The sequence below is a fragment of the Bactrocera tryoni genome, chromosome 1 (genome assembly GCF_016617805.1).
Source record: "Bactrocera tryoni isolate S06 chromosome 1, CSIRO_BtryS06_freeze2, whole genome shotgun sequence".
Classification (NCBI taxonomy): Eukaryota; Metazoa; Arthropoda; class Insecta; order Diptera; family Tephritidae; genus Bactrocera; species Bactrocera tryoni.
The window spans coordinates 27,256,018-27,271,657 of NC_052499.1; the positions used below are offsets into that span (position 1 = coordinate 27,256,018).

A 15,640-nucleotide genomic window follows, 5' to 3' on the forward strand; every position below is an offset into this window, starting at 1 on the left:
TTTCAATAACAAAATCATCATGTTCAACAAAGTCAAAAATTCTATCATCTCAAAAAGAGTTCATTGGAATTGTAATTACCTACCTAACAGTTAATTACCGAAGACAATCATACATACATACATATAATAGTTCATTCTGACATTGCATAAAAAGTTTGTCAACCACTGATGGCCAAGAGAAAAGTCCAGTGGGTGTGAGAGCGGGAGATAAAGACGAGCTCTGTACATATGTACATATATGCGTACATACATTTATCCAAGTTGTATGAGTGACTATGTACAGGGGTACTTATATACGATCGATTCGCTTTTTAAATGTTATCTGCTTGTATAGCAAGGCGAATAAACAATATTAATAGACAACTGATTTGATAGACCTAACGTGATCACGTCTCTTAGAGCTGTTCACTCCACAACGCACAGTTTTCGTTGCTCATTCTTGTGTATCGGTTGTTTCTTTAACCATTTACACATACCCGTTTGTACGAAGTTAAACAGATTTTATTCTTATTCTGCATAATGTTTCCAATTGGATTCAATCATTCAATTGATATAGAGGAGCCCGTGGTTATTCCACCACCACCATCTCCTTTAGATTTTAAAAATAAAGTTATAATTATCACTGGCGCTTGCTCTGGCATTGGCGCCGCAGTCGTCATGGAGTTTGCCAAATGGGGTGGCCTACTGACTGTTGCCGGTCGCAATAAGGAGAGCTTGAGTGCTGTTGCCGACAAGGTCATTGATGCATATGATCACTCGCCATTGATTGTGCATGCAGACATGATTAATGAGGAGGAGGTACGCCGTATTGTTGATAAAACCATAGCCACTTACGGACATATCGATGTGCTCGTTAACAGCGCGTCCGTTATTGAAATTGGTAACATTGAAACAACTACAATGGCTCAGTATGATCGCGTTATGGATGTAAATTTGCGCGCCGTGTTTCAACTAACATCGTTGGCTGTGCCATATTTAATCGAGACAAGAGGCTGCATTGTAAACTTATCAAGCGTTAACGGTTTACGTTCATTTCCCGGTGTACTCGTATATAATCTTTCTAAAGCTGCATTGGACCAATTTACTCGTTGCGTAGCGCTTGAATTGAAAGAAAAAGGTGTTCGCTGTAATTCAGTTAATCCTGTCGTCGATGTTACGGAAATTCAAAAAAGTGACGATATAGATGATGAGGCGTACCAAAAGTGGTTAGAACATTCTGGCACGATAAGTGAAGACGGACGCGAGGGTTTGGAGGAGAACGTGGCAGGCGTGATCGCATTTTTGGCCAGCGATATGGCGAGTTTCATTACTGGTGCCAGTTTGCCAGTAGACGGTGGGCGCCATGCAATGTGTCCGCGATAAGTTGGTCATACATATATTATACCCATAGGTATTAAGTAAATTGCATTTGGCATCATGAAATATCAAATACTATAAATGTGTTGTATGTTCTTAAAATTTGCTTTACTAATTAGAGTTTTATTTATGTATATATGTATGTATATATAGTATGTAGATTCACACCTAAAGACAATTACATTTGTTGGAAATATACATATATCGTTATACTTCATAAAAAGTAATAATTAATGTTAGTGATACATTATTGTTTTAAATAAAATTGTTTACATATTTGATAAGTTCACCCGTTCCACACATCGATGTATTCAGTCAAGTCTTCAAAGATTTTTTGGTGCGTTAATTGGCTGTAATTGAAACTGCTGCAACAAAATTATCAATAACTTTTATACATATGTATGTATGTATTAATAAAAATACATACCTACAAATATACATACATATGTACATTCATATATATATATACCATATATATATACATATATACCTACATAGATATATATGTATATATGTATATGTACATATGTAGAATTGAAAATGTTTTCATATTAGCGGGTCGGTTGGTCGTCTTATTTAGTAGTTTTATTTTGTATTAAGCTAAAGAATTGCTATCCATGAATTCATTTTCCGGCAGACGCAATTTTTTTTCAATACTATTTTATTTATTGTCTGCTTTTTTTTTAAGCCTAAGCAAGGAGTCAGCTGTTTATACGTTGCTCTTTAGTACGCAAATTCTAAAATTGTTAAATTAGTTTCTGTTTCTAGATCCCGCTTGACCAATACCAGAGAACGTATAGTATATATGTATTATACGTTCTCTGACCAATATCTCGAGGTACTTTGTAGTTTCGAGTATTTTTAATTAGAAAAAAAAACAATAATTCGGTTGCGCCGAAGCTAGAATACCCTTCACGAATAATCGATCAGTTTGTATAGCAGTTATATACCTTACTGGATCGCTAAATAATTTCTTCAAGTAGAGCTGCGTTATCCTAGATTATTGGCCGAATTTCATGAGATTATCTCGTCAAATAAAAAACTTCTCCATACACGTTTTGATCTTTCGGTTTGCATGACATTTACATGCTATAGTGGTCCGGTTTGAATTTTTTTCGAAGAGCTTGGGCTACAATCTATACCAAATTTCGTGAATATATTTTATCAAAAAACAAGTTTTCTATATAATTTTCCACGATTTTGATCGTTCAGTTTGAATGGCATATAACTGCAATGATGGTCCGATATCGACCATTTCGACAATTGAGTAGGTTCTTAGTGAGAAGAAGACGTGTACGAAATTGTATATCGCTATCTTCAAAATTCAGGGACTAATTCACGTATATTCAAACGGATGGACAGTTGGAAGTATCAATATCGGCTCAGCTCGTCACCAGTGGCGTAGCTACCCAGGAGCTAGGCGAGGCAATGCCTCGGTGCCCTCAAGCTCAGGGTGGCCTCGAATCCTTACCAGAAATCTCGATCGAACTGAACTTTTGGAAGTTTCTCCCATTTTCAAATTAAATATGACAAGTTGCAACCCCACTTTAATCATGACAACTCAGTTGAGAGAAATTCAAAATTTATGCCTATGGAATTCCCCTAAATTCTTTCTCTAGGACGGATAGTGATATGTGCGTTTTATTGTGAATTCGAGTTAAGTTTTTTTTTGAGAACGGTTAAAAAAATTAGTGCTGCATCAGGAGTAGAGCGGTGGTTAAATTTTATTTGATGTTACTACTCATTTTGATTTCCGTTAAGTCAATAAATCGTGTGAAATCTATAGATTTCGGCTACAGCTCATTGTATAACGCGAAATATCGTGAAAAGGGCAAGCCACCTGCAGTAGGTGTGTACATTAATTCAGGTCTGCAATAAAACTTCGTTATTTTGCCATTATCAAAATATTATCAAAAATAGTTCAAAAGAGTCCTAGTAAAGATGAGCATAGTGAAGCAGAGAGTATTAAAACAAAAATGCTTAATTTCGAGTTCGTGTTGCTTTGCGAATTCATGCACCGTGTATTGAACATCAATAATGCACCCAAAACTTTGCAAAAATGCGACCTTCAATTTGGGCAAGGCAATTAAAGTTTTAGCAGAGACCAAAGCAAAGTTGCAAATTTATAGAAATGATTTTGAATTATTCAAGTGCAAAGCCAGTGAAACTGCAAGAAAATATGGTATTGATACCTATTTTCAAGAAAAAAGACAAATAAAAGTTAAAAAAAAGAGAAAAAATATTTATTTGATTTTCCAGCACCAACATTTTCATTACATGTTGATAAAGCAACTTCATTATTCAGAAATATTCTGATATAATAGCCCCTAGTTTTTTACTTCAATTTATTAATATTTACCACCTAGGTTTACCTCAAAATAGTCAAGCATGGACGGTTGAACAATTATGTAAGGAAATAATGAACTAAATATATAACGGAAGTTTTTACAGCAATGTTATTATTCTTTATAATTCCTGTCACTTATGCAGCAGCTGAAAGGTCATTTAGCAAATTAGAAAAAATAAAAACAAAATTTAAGAAATAATACGAGCCATACTCGACGCCGACTTTTATCGCTAATAGGAATTAAAAAAACTCAAGCCTGGATTTAAACGAAGTCATTGCTACTTTAGCGAAAACTGCAGCTAGAAAAAATTGTAAATATAATTGTTATTTAGTCAGTTGGTAGGCCCGACCTTTATATAATAAACCTTGAATCTTCTCTATTTCGGTTTATTAGCTAAATCACCAAGTATAAATTGTAATTTCTGTTGTTACTGTTTAATACCTTAGAATTTTTAAAATATTTGTATATTTCATACTTTTATTTGATAAAACCTAATCAGTTTACATAGCAGTGGGACCCCATTTTTTAATTTGTGCCAGGGTCCTTGGTTTTTAGGGTTTCCGATGTTTCCTTCTGGGTGTTACAAACACCCGTTTTAGGGTATAATAATTAAGAAAATATATGAAATTTTAGTGGATACTATTTAGAGTGGTTATAATTAAAAAAAATTACGTTATGACCCTATGAGTAACAAATATTTTACTTGTAATCAAGATAGGACCACCTCTACTGAGGATTACATGTTGTACCAAGGTCAGCCGGTTTCACTTCCTGTCTGATTTTAGAAAGTGACATACAAATATATTTGGCTCTAAATATTTTTTTGTATTATATTTTTTATTCAAAATTAAAAAGTTCAAAAAAATTTTAAAGGCTAAATTTTTTAAATACAAATTCGAAACATATATGTATGTATATATATGAACTTCACCAACAAGGTTGTGCTGCTAACTGGCGCCGCGTCAGGAATTGGCGCTGCTACTGCAGTTCGTTTTTCGGAGCTTGGCGCTAAGCTAGCCATTGTTGATCTGAGCGCTGAAGGACTTAAAAAGACAGCTGAGAATTGCAAAAAATGTGCCAAGTCAAAAGATCAAGGAGAACCACTTCAAATAGTAGGGGACGTTAGCAAGTCGGAAGATTTGGAATGCATTGCTAAGTCAACCATTAAAAAATATAAAAAACTGGATGTGTTAGTAAATAATGCCGGTATTATGGAGGATGGTACCATTGAAACCACATGCCTGGAGCAGTTTGATCGCATGATACACACCAATTTACGTTCCCAATTTTATTTATCATTACTGTTAGTGCCGGAATTATTGAAAACAAAGGGCAACATTGTGAACACATCGAGTATATGCGGCATGCGTTCATTTCCTAACACGCTGGCCTACAATATATCTAAAGCTGGTGTAGATCAATTCACACGCTGCGTAGCGCTGGAACTTGGCGAGCGCGGCGTGCGTTGTAATTGCGTAAATCCTGGTGTTATATATACTAATTTACAAAAGCGATATTTGGATGAGAATGGATACAAGGAATTTCTTAAAAAAGCAAAATATACACACGCTTTAGCTCGCTATGGTCAACCAATTGAAGTGGCAAATGTAATATGCTTTCTAGCAAGTGATTTGGCTAGTTTCATCACGGGTCACAATATACCAGTAGACGGTGGGAGACACGCTATGACACCGCGCTAAATTGCAACAAAATTCAAAAATAACGACTTTCTGAAAAATGATGTGGGAGCAATGTGAAAACCAATTAAGCTGCGATGTCGATCATCAACAAACAGAAAATATAAGTTAATCGAAATTGGGCAACTACAATGGCTAACATCTCTGCTTACCCACTTTCTGATTTGTGTTCATGAATCACAGAATAAATCGTGGAGCAACAGTGTTTCTGATAACAGCCAAGAGTACTTAAATACTCAAGTCTTTTGATTTTTATCTAATTTGAATTTCACCAGCGAGTATATAACAGTAGAATGGATTTCAAGGGCAAAGTTGTGCTAATAACGGGAGCCAGTTCTGGAATTGGTGCTGCTGCTGCAGTGAAATTCGCTAAATTTGGTGCCAAGCTGGCATTGGTTGGACGAAATGTGGAAAATCTTAAAGAAACAGCAGCTAAGTGTGAAAATGTCGCAGAGAACTCATTGACTCCATTATTGGTAAAGGTCAACCTGACAGACGAATCGGCTGTGCCAAATATTATAAGTGAAGTGTTGGAACGTTACGGACAACTTGACGTATTGGTCAACAATGCCGGAATTATTGAAAATGGCACAATTGAGAATACAAGCCTTGCTCAATTCGATAGAATTATGGACACAAATGTGCGCTCTGTGTACCAGCTGACTATGCTCGCCGTACCTGAGCTAATCAAAACAAAAGGCAATATTGTTAATTTATCCAGCGTTTGTGGTCTACGTGCATTTCCCAATGTATTGGCTTACAATATCTCAAAATCAGCTATTGATCAATTTACACGTTGTGTGGCTTTAGAGCTTGCACCGAAGGGAGTGCGATGTAACTCAGTTAATCCGGGTGTCGTAGTCACCAATTTGCACAAAAGTGCTGGCATGAACGACGAAGCTTATGAGAAATTTTTGGAGCACTGCAAAATCACTCATGCACTTGGACGGGCTGGAGATGTGGAAGAAGTGGCCAATGCTATTTGCTTTTTGGCCAGTGATTTGGCCACATTTACTACCGGCATGAATATGCCAGTTGACGGAGGCAGACATGCTATGTGCCCCAGATAAAAATATATGCTTACTAATATTATTAATAACATTTATATATTTTATATGTATTAATTAACATATGCATGTATATAGAGAAAATAAAAATTTTCAATGCAGTACGTGTGTTTTGAAGTGCAGTTAGCTACAGCATGCCGAATTTGTCTTTGTTGTAGGAATAATGCGCAGTCAAATTTATGCTGGTCGTTACCTTATTCAAGACAATTTATAAATTCACCATTGTTTTATGGTCAAGAATACGGAGCTAAAATATTTTACAGGGTAGTTTTCTTCTTCCAAGACTTTCCATAAAAGTTTATAATAATTTATAAACATATACCCCCCCAACATTACTTTTTGTCTATACTATAAATGAGGACAAGTTAAAAAAATAGTTGTACAAAACCAACGATGATGGGCTGCCTAACCTTTTGCACTGCAATCACTAAGAAGTTAAAAAACAATCTAATTTTACTTATGTTATTCTTTTTATTAAAAAATGAATTCTAATCATTTTAAACAAACTTAGGGGTACGTATTTTAAACTTCGTATCCGTAAGATTTAATGATTTTGTTGAAAGGTTCCGCTACCTTCGCAATGTTTTCGCGAGCCTTAACAGTCAACTTCTTCATGATTCTGTTGTGTTTCAGAGTGACACGCAACTTAGCCTTGCGTTTCCTTTCCAGACTCTTAACGACATCTTGGTAGTGCCAGCCGACTTCGCTTGACAAACGTCCGACTTGGCAGTATTTGCGGTCAGAACGCAGAGTGAGGACACGCATGGCGATTGGTACACAGACACGACGACGCTTGTCGTATGGTGGTGGAATACCATCGAAAACGCGGAGACGGGCAAGTGCAGCTTGACCACGCTTGGTTTTGTGTGGAATCATGCCTGCAACAAAGTAGTTTGTCTTAATCATAAATTTGTTTACATAGATATTGCAAATATAATTTAAGTAGGTGCGTCAGTTAACGATTTTGTTACATTTTCAGCTTCAAATAATGTAGGTAAGAAATATTGTTCATCACTGCCGTTTTAGAGCTATTTATAAGATGAATTTCATTACGTACCTGAAAGCAAAGAAATACATTTATTAATGAAAAACATTAAAACAAGTCATAATTATATTGATGTACTAATAATCAGTTGCTATTAAATTGTTACATTTGTAATTCAAATAATGTAGGTAAGAAAATTAAGTCATCATTAACTAATTTTTTATTATTATAGAATATTATAGAAACTTACCTCGCACAGCTTTGAAGAAAATTCTTGATGGAGCACGGAAGTGATATGGACCACGAGCAGGATTTACGTTACAGCGTTTGCGCAAATACGCCAAGTACTTAATTTTATTTCTGTAGAAATGGCCAGAGAGGTTCAATTCCTCGCAACGTACAACTGCCACTTTACCTCCTTGAAGAAGGTATTTGGCAACAACGGAGGCCAAACGGCCAACCAGATGGCCACGACCATCAATAACAACGGCCTGCAAATATACAAAACAAAATTTCAATCAAATTTGTGTTCTAATAGAAATCTAGGTTATGACACAAATGACAACAAAAACGGTGGCTCACACACATTCCATTATAAAAAATTATAAGTATACACAAAATATACAATACGTGTTCACATATTCGAAAATATTACAACTTTTGCCAATATTTTCACCGTTCTTTAGACTTATCCACCAAATCAAATGGGCACGTGTACCATAAAGTACAATTGGACACATGAATTTAGTTAACTTTATATCACTTTACAGTTCACTTTCCCACATAAATTTGGAATTTTCGAAAAATTTTCGTCGTATTGTACATTTTGCACACATTTCGATTAACATTTAATGCATTTATTCGGCATTTTCATGAAAAAAACGCCACTTACCCTATTCGACAAACCAGTCATGTTAAAGAACCGCACGGAAAGAAATGGACGAGTATCGCCATCGTGCAACGGAAGTTATGTTCCGTTCCTCCTCGATTTTTCAATATGGCGAATTATATCGAAATGTTATCGTTGGAGTCTGTTCAGAAAAGTTCTTCTTCATGATAGCGTACAAATAAACTTCATTAAATTTTTATAAAACGACAAAACAAAATGTCTATTTATCGTTAAAAGTTAATCAACTATTTGTTGATTAGGACAGAATATCTTAAATTATTGATTTTTGTCTGCATAGAGAATTACCTATGTCAAAATATGGATTACACTCACAATAAACTAAAATTTTCAAATTAATTAATGAACATTAAGGCTCGTTTCTGGTAAGTTATTAATTATATCAATTAATAAATGCTATAAATTTAATAATATTGAATTGTGGTTAATATGGTGTCTGGGTAATTATTAATTACAATAGTACTTTTTGTGCTGTACTAATTGTGAGTTGTTGGCTTAACAAAGAAGAAGCATTTGCTACATTTACAAAAGAGATTCGTTGAAGTAAGAATACAATTTTCTGATTATTAGTAGACCAAGTAGTTAAAAACGGGAAATAAAGTGAGCAAGTTAATAATACATATTTAGAAAATCATAGAAATTCTAAGCTATGAAATATCATAAATCGGCCGTAGTCAACTATTAAAAAAAAACCGGCTGACCACTCCCTGTAGATAAAGAATACGAAACAAGTTTGATTGTAACCTTATCTTTTTTTTATTTGTGAACATATACACTTAACAAAGTGATAAAGACCCTTTTTTATTTTTCGCAGCAAATTCTAAGGAAAATGTGGAAAGCAACAGCTGGTCTGCAACTCCAAAACACTCAACCAGACGCTGATGATGATTGGGAGACGGATCCAGATTTCGTAAACGATGTCAGTGAACAAGAGCAGCGATGGGGATCAAAGACCGTCGAGGGAAGCGGACGTACAGCCGGTGCTATCGAGTAAGTATATTTGATTACTCATTTATTAGTCGTAATGTAACATAATTCAATGATTCACCCGTACAATTGCTGCCAATGTATATGTATGAAGCATGGAAAAATTGCGTTTTGAAACAGAAAAAGCTGATCAAGATAAGAAGAAGAAAGAATTAGAAGAGCAAAATCCAGGTTACGGATATGGAGGAAAGTTTGGTGTGCAAAGCGATCGCATGGATAAATCAGCAGTCGGACATGATTACAGAGCAACAGTTGAGAAACATGCTTCGCAAAAGGACTACAGCGAGGGTTTTGGTGGCAAATTTGGTGTTCAGAAAGACCGAGTAGACAAGTCGGCTGCAGGTTGGGATCATATTGAAAAGGTTGAAAAACATGCCTCTCAGAAAGACTATGCGACTGGATTCGGTGGCAAATTTGGCGTTCAATCCGACAGGGTAGACAAATCGGCTGTGGGATGGGATCACGTTGAGAAGGTTGAAAAACATGAATCACAGAAAGGTAAAACAACAATTGCAATAGAAAAAATAATTTCATTAATAGAACTTTTATTTGTATTTTAGATTATTCAAAAGGATTCGGTGGCAAATTTGGTATACAGGAAGATCGCAAAGACAAATCCGCCATGGGTTGGGATCATAAAGAGGCACCACAGAAGCATGAGAGTCAAATTGATCACAAAGTGGTTTGTTATATAACTAAATATTATTTTTTATAGGAAAATAGTAATAAAATTTGCTATATTATAGGGTTTTGGTGGAAAATTTGGTGTCCAAAGAGATCGCATGGATAAATCAGCTGCTGGTTTTGATGATAATGAAAAGCAACAGGTGGGAACTACATACACTAAGGTAAAACCTAACATTGAAGGTGCGAAGCCGTCCAACTTGCGTGCGAAATTTGAAAATCTGGCCAAAAACTCCGAGGAAGAAACGCGTAAAAGGGCTGAGGAGCAAAAACGTTTGCGTGAAGCGAAAGATCGTCGTGATCGTGAAGAGGCAGCCAAAAAGACTGTTATTGAAAATACGCCATTACCAGCAGCTGAAGAAGCACGAGCTCCACCACCAAAAGGCAGTCGTTCGTCGATTTCGACTGGTCGCGAAGGTGGTATCAGTAATGCTATAAGTGCATTCAATCAAATGCAATCGCCGACAACAGAAAATCCTCCAGCAGTACGTAAAGAACCCATAATCATACCTAAAGCTCAACCGGTTGAAATAGTAAACCAAATAGAAGAGAAACAACAAAGTCAACCAATTATGGCGGATGTTAAGCAAAATATCACAATAATTGCACCACCACCACCTGATGTCATACCATCTATTGAAATAGAGACTGCAATAACACCGCCACAGCTATCGTCACCAGAATGCCCAACGCAAGAACCGGTTTACGAGAACAGAGAAAGCATCGAACAAAAACAACAGCAGCAACAAGTACAACAAAAATCGGTTCAACAACAAGAAAGTTCGCAACAACAATCGCAAGTAGAAGAGAAAAAAGAAAACGAAGGCGCTGCACTCGACAATGCAGTGGCCACTTCAGCTGCTCCTACTACTGTTGCCACCACCGATGAAGCAATTTATTCTAATTCCGATAATTTAGCTGATTACATCGAAGATACAGGCATTCATGCGATTGCACTGTATGACTATCAAGCTGCCGATGACGATGAAATATCCTTCGACCCCGATGATACAATTACCCATATCGAAATGGTAAATATAATGCCTAAAGTTTTTGAATAGGTAATTAAGTCTTGCTATTGCAGATCGATGAAGGCTGGTGGCGTGGTTTGTGCAAAAATCGATATGGACTGTTTCCAGCAAATTATGTGCAATTGATAAATCAAAAAGCATAAACAACTTTATGTTTTCTTCTACATTTTTATACCATAAAGCGATCCGAAATGGTTGACGAGATAAATTTTTGCAAAAGTTAGTTTTGCAATAGGTTAAGTTTTGTTATAAAACTAAATTAAATGCTTCCTTAAAGGCTAAACTAGTGTAGAGACACTGCAGATATGTTAATAGTAGATATGGTTAAAAGTAATAATAATAATTTTTTGTAAATCATCCCTAACCAGTATTTACCTCAAACACATTAAAGCAACGAATTGTTTAAAAGGAATACATACATATTTATTCCTAGCTCATTTTTAATAAATTTAATTTGTTTAACTTTTACTCAACATCCAATTTTATGCAATTTTCAACAAAGAGACAAATAATTTTGTAAAATTTTAATTAATTACCGGTAATACTTAAAAGTATTTTGAATCAAGGAATGTTTCCTGAAATTTATTTCAATTTAAGGAGCTCGCTGAAAGCAAATATTGCCAGTAGCATTAACTAAGCAGAGCACAATTTCTGGACATTAAATAGCTCAATTGATTATTTAAAGATTGTTATACATTAATAAAATGCATTTTTATGGACATTGCATTTGACATTCTTCATATGTATGTGTATGTTTCTGGTTAAAGACTTAAATGTTACAAGTAGTGTATTTGTATGAAAAATATATAACAAAATTATAAAACATTCAGTACTCAGTGTTTCAATAACCAAAGAATTCTTTATTATATATTTATTGTGGTGTATAATTAATGCATAAATGAATGCATAATATTTCAAGACTATTGTGTCAAAATTTAAGTCGATTGGACTTTTAATTTCAAAGTTTTAAAGCTTTCCCCCACACGTTTTCAATGCCGGTACCCCTTAAAACTCAAGAACTACAACACCGATTGTTTGGGAATTGTGAACACTTTCTATACCTAATTTACGAGATAATGCTGGAAAGTATTTTTATTTGTTAATATTTTTCATTATACAATAACAAGTTAACTCGTTTTTCGCATAAAATTCGCGTTTTTTCCTTAAAAGTCTTCCCAAAAGGTGAGAAATTGAAATTTCGAAAAACCCTCCAGCGCTACCTGAGCAATGCGATTTATCTAAAGAAACAATTTTTAATTTAATTTTTAATACTTTAAAATGTCATACGATAATATACCATTAGTTTTTAAAAGGAGATTTTAACTGTTTCCAAAAAGAACATAAAAATGGGCATTGTTTTATACGACCTATTCTCCCTTCAATTACTACTTAAAATTGATGTTTAGAATTTTCTGATACTGCAAAAATATTTCTTAAATATGTATTTCTTTCATGTCCACAACTAAAGCAAAGTCAATATGTTGACACATCTTTGCGTCAACGAATTCATATCTCTGAAAACATTAAACGTTTTCCCTCTATGCAAGCATGTTACCTTTCAATAATTTTACAATATGCCCATCAAATTCATATTTTTGACGATATCCAGAACCGTAGGCGCCGACTTTAGATAAGACGTACGTGCAAAGTAGTGATTCATAATATCATGTTAAAAAAATCATGTGCATAACGAAACCGATGGATTATTTATGTAAAAACAACCTACCATGATATAAATAAAAGAATTTTGAATACATTGGGGTGGCAGATGTGCTTAATATTACCATTTCCTTCAAAGCTTTTTGATAAGGATTTCGTTCTAAGTTTTCGAATTGCATATCCATATTCTCTCCAAATTGTTTATTTTTAATTTTTGAAACTATATTTTGGCATGCTATAAAATTGATAGAATTTCAAAGCTGTGTCGACGTTATGGATACAGACACTTCTTCGTAAGAGGAAGCACGCTCAATGGATCTTGGTATAGGGGAAATTTCAACTTTAAAACTACTGCCAAAATTTGTTATTACAAATATAAATCAATTTGAAACCCTCTTCATTGAAATCAACACTGTTAAATAAGAGAAAGATAACAGATTCTTACCGGACTTAATAAACTCTTTATTTAACCCAAAAATCCACTTCAAAATAAAACGTCCTAATAAACTTAAAGGCTTAGAGAATCAAAAATATAGTTACTTCAGCTACTTATCTTTAAATCTATCTTTAATTAATCTTTATCTTTAAATTTTAATTTTGAGTTTTGACTTATAATCTGCCTAGAGATGATACTTTAGTATAACATATAAGTTTTTAATTTAGAATAAAAAGAGTAACGCCCGGAAGACATAGAGCACGACAGACTGCAAGTGACATCTGTCAAATGTTAAAATCAACACGTTCTTATGGACACAGTTATTGAGGCAGTCTATCGCGCTCTATGTGTTCAGGGCGTAAACATTGTACATTAAGTTTCGTGAATTGCTATCTCCAAGTTTAGAATAAAAAATGATATCCACTGTTTTGTAATCTGGCAGCTCGTTCATTCTCTCGTATATGAATCGAAGCAGCGCCTGTGTTCTCTTCAGTTGTTGCTTGTTGGTTGCTTGCTTCGTTTGGATTGTTGGTGTTCGCTGTTTACCAATTGTTGACGTTTCTCGTTGCTGTTGGCTTGTAGGGGAAGAAAAGTGTACGAGTTTTGCTTAATTAGCGTTACCAGACAATTTCTTTTCATCTACTTGTGTCGAAGAAAATTTTCCTTTATGTACTGGGCTTAAACTGTGGTAACACAGAACTCGGAAGAGCAGGGCAAAATAAAATTTTCTTAATTAATTTCAATGAAGTGATGTGGAAAACAATACGATCGTGGTATATATGACATACAGTTGTTTTGTGTGATTTTTAACTTTTGTCAAAGAAAGAATACCGTGCAAATATAATTACATGATTCTATGAGCGTGAAGTAGAACAGATTTGCTGAAAAATCGCACACAAGAGAAAATGAGAGTATAAGACATATGCCGAAAATTCAGCTGTTTAATGTTTCTCTTTTACTTTTCTTGTTGAAGAAATTATAAAATAACCATACGAAGGTTCAAAATAGTAAAAATATTGAATAAAGTGCTAATATTTACGTTGTACAATATATAAACGATAGTGCCTTAGCTCTTAATTATTTTCTATACAAATATAAGTTTTTTATTCAGATAACTTTATGAAACAAGTAGTTAATGTGGATGTGATAGTTAAACTACTCCAATATAAAGTGTTCTGCGTTCGCTTGCATTAAAAAATTTGAAAATAGTTGCTGATTAATCATCAATCTCATTTATATTTCGCGCGTTAATTTGTAGCGAATGAATTGTATAAATACAAAAACTCAACTTGACACACATCAGTAAAGCTTTTGTTGGAACAATTGGCATCGACAAGCACAAATATCTGTACTTTCAAGTATGTAAATAAAAGAGAATTTCTTATACATATATATTCTATATGTTGCTATGCATATAACATTATTGTATCAAAGTATATATGTATGTACTTCAATTTTTAAGTGGCAAAAAAACCGTGGCAAACTTCTATATATGTTTGTTATTTAGTTGAATTTCTTATCAGTGCTTATTGCTGGCAGTCGGATGTTGATTATATTAAAAAAATAAGTTCCTCTAAATTGGTGAAATAGCTTATTGACGAGCCCTCAAGAAAGTAAATTAATTGTTGGTAAATGTTGAACGCTATATTAGAATACTAATATATTATCAATATATGTTTCTTCATATGTTTCAACGTGTTATCACATAGGAAACAAATTTTGCACACTTTTGTAAAAAGCCTTCTTGCCAACGTAGTCAAGCCAGCTGTTTTTATGCTTTGGAATTTGTGCTATAATATACAACTTTCTTAGTGTTGCCAGATAATTAATTAGTTTCAATTATAAGTTGCTATAAAATATTGAGTTAACGCGATAAATAAAATGCATTTTTATGTAATTGTAATAAAACGTTGAATTCTTTTTTTTTTACTAAACCCCATATTAATATACATATCATACCTAAATTAGAAATATAATGAAATATATCTCTTTTTAAAAATTAAAAAGGAACACTAAATAATTAGCACAAAAACTGGAGTTTTAATGCCTTTTTTTGACATAATAATTTTGCGGTTTTGAACAATATTTTATTATTTCGAAAGTGTTTGAGACAATATTATGGAGATGAATGCAATTCCTTTGTCTCTAATTATGTAAAATATTTATTACAAAAAAATATTAGACATATATTATTTTTTGAAAACTTTTGATAATACACTTCTGCAACTTTAGATACGAATAAAAAAAGTTCGATGACTATGTAATTTCAAGAATTATTTTTCCAAATGTGACATAAAAATATGGAAACTATTTTTCAATTATTGTAATATGAAATATTTTTTTTTAATTTCTCGGCCGAAACAAAAACGTATGTCAAATTCAACTATTTCTATTTTTAAAATTTTTATATTCGGCCGAAACAAAAACGTATGTCAAATTCAACTATTTCTATTTTTAAAATTTTTATATTCACTATTTTAATT

The 15,640-nt window shown here is 33.8% G+C and overlaps 6 protein-coding genes across 12 annotated transcripts in view; 5 read left to right on the forward strand and 1 right to left on the reverse strand.

Moving 5' to 3' along the window:
- The first annotated feature begins 348 nt into the window (after positions 1-348).
- LOC120766700 (3-oxoacyl-[acyl-carrier-protein] reductase FabG-like) lies at positions 349-1,498 on the forward strand. Its single transcript, XM_040092348.1, has one exon. The coding sequence runs from the start codon at positions 520-522 to the stop codon at positions 1,360-1,362; it is 843 nt and encodes a 280-aa protein (XP_039948282.1). The 5' UTR covers positions 349-519; the 3' UTR covers positions 1,363-1,498.
- A 3,126-nt stretch (positions 1,499-4,624) lies between these two features.
- On the forward strand, positions 4,625-5,482 carry LOC120779187 (uncharacterized oxidoreductase TM_0325-like). Its single transcript, XM_040111453.1, has one exon. The coding sequence runs from the start codon at positions 4,625-4,627 to the stop codon at positions 5,402-5,404; it is 780 nt and encodes a 259-aa protein (XP_039967387.1). The 3' UTR covers positions 5,405-5,482.
- Positions 5,483-5,593: 111 nt separating this feature from the next.
- LOC120779196 (3-oxoacyl-[acyl-carrier-protein] reductase FabG-like) lies at positions 5,594-6,600 on the forward strand. Its single transcript, XM_040111466.1, has one exon. The coding sequence runs from the start codon at positions 5,695-5,697 to the stop codon at positions 6,469-6,471; it is 777 nt and encodes a 258-aa protein (XP_039967400.1). The 5' UTR covers positions 5,594-5,694; the 3' UTR covers positions 6,472-6,600.
- Positions 6,601-6,919: 319 nt separating this feature from the next.
- LOC120779203 (60S ribosomal protein L13a) lies at positions 6,920-8,430 on the reverse strand. Its single transcript, XM_040111477.1, has 3 exons — positions 8,346-8,430; positions 7,704-7,944; positions 6,920-7,346 (listed from the first exon to the last, which is right to left on the reverse strand). Exons 1-3 carry the CDS (start codon positions 8,364-8,366, stop codon positions 6,991-6,993), a joined length of 618 nt encoding a protein of 205 aa, XP_039967411.1. The 5' UTR covers positions 8,367-8,430; the 3' UTR covers positions 6,920-6,990.
- Positions 8,431-8,848: 418 nt separating this feature from the next.
- On the forward strand, positions 8,849-11,802 carry LOC120782317 (src substrate cortactin). Of its 4 annotated transcripts, none has more exons than XM_040114538.1 (6): positions 8,849-8,903; positions 9,175-9,350; positions 9,442-9,845; positions 9,908-10,029; positions 10,094-11,062; positions 11,116-11,802. In XM_040114538.1, exons 2-6 carry the CDS (start codon positions 9,190-9,192, stop codon positions 11,203-11,205), a joined length of 1,746 nt encoding a protein of 581 aa, XP_039970472.1. In that variant the 5' UTR covers positions 8,849-8,903; positions 9,175-9,189; the 3' UTR covers positions 11,206-11,802. The 4 variants fall into 4 exon arrangements, with proteins under 4 accessions (XP_039970472.1, XP_039970469.1, XP_039970470.1 ...); XM_040114535.1 differs by having other exon boundaries at positions 8,877-8,960; XM_040114536.1 differs by lacking the exon at positions 8,849-8,903 and adding an exon at positions 8,978-9,099 and having other exon boundaries at positions 9,154-9,350.
- A 1,843-nt stretch (positions 11,803-13,645) lies between these two features.
- The window catches only part of LOC120767007 (protein Malvolio), a 33,794-nt gene continuing 31,799 nt past the window's right edge, over positions 13,646-15,640 (forward strand). For 3 of the 4 annotated variants that reach the window (XM_040092818.1, XM_040092817.1, XM_040092815.1), the window contains exon 1: positions 13,646-14,515. The gene's annotated coding sequence lies outside the window, so the exon portion shown is untranslated. The remainder of the gene's footprint in view (positions 14,516-15,640) is intronic. The other variant, XM_040092816.1, reaches the window with a different exon arrangement.

Coding starts and splice junctions, on each gene's coding strand:
- LOC120766700 (XM_040092348.1), top strand. CDS start 520: ATGTTTCCAATTGGATTCAATCATTCAATTGATATAGAGGAGCCCGTG.
- LOC120779187 (XM_040111453.1), top strand. CDS start 4,625: ATGAACTTCACCAACAAGGTTGTGCTGCTAACTGGCGCCGCGTCAGGA.
- LOC120779196 (XM_040111466.1), top strand. CDS start 5,695: ATGGATTTCAAGGGCAAAGTTGTGCTAATAACGGGAGCCAGTTCTGGA.
- LOC120779203 (XM_040111477.1), bottom strand. CDS start 8,366: ATGACTGGTTTGTCGAATAGG. Junction 7,945..8,345: donor TGACTGGTTTGTCGAATAGG/GTAAGTGGCGTT, acceptor GTATATTTGCAG/GCCGTTGTTATTGATGGTCG. Junction 7,347..7,703: donor TTTCTTCAAAGCTGTGCGAG/GTAAGTTTCTAT, acceptor ACTTTGTTGCAG/GCATGATTCCACACAAAACC.
- LOC120782317 (XM_040114538.1), top strand. CDS start 9,190: ATGTGGAAAGCAACAGCTGGTCTGCAACTCCAAAACACTCAACCAGAC. Junction 10,030..10,093: donor GTCAAATTGATCACAAAGTG/GTTTGTTATATA, acceptor GCTATATTATAG/GGTTTTGGTGGAAAATTTGG. Junction 11,063..11,115: donor CAATTACCCATATCGAAATG/GTAAATATAATG, acceptor TTGCTATTGCAG/ATCGATGAAGGCTGGTGGCG.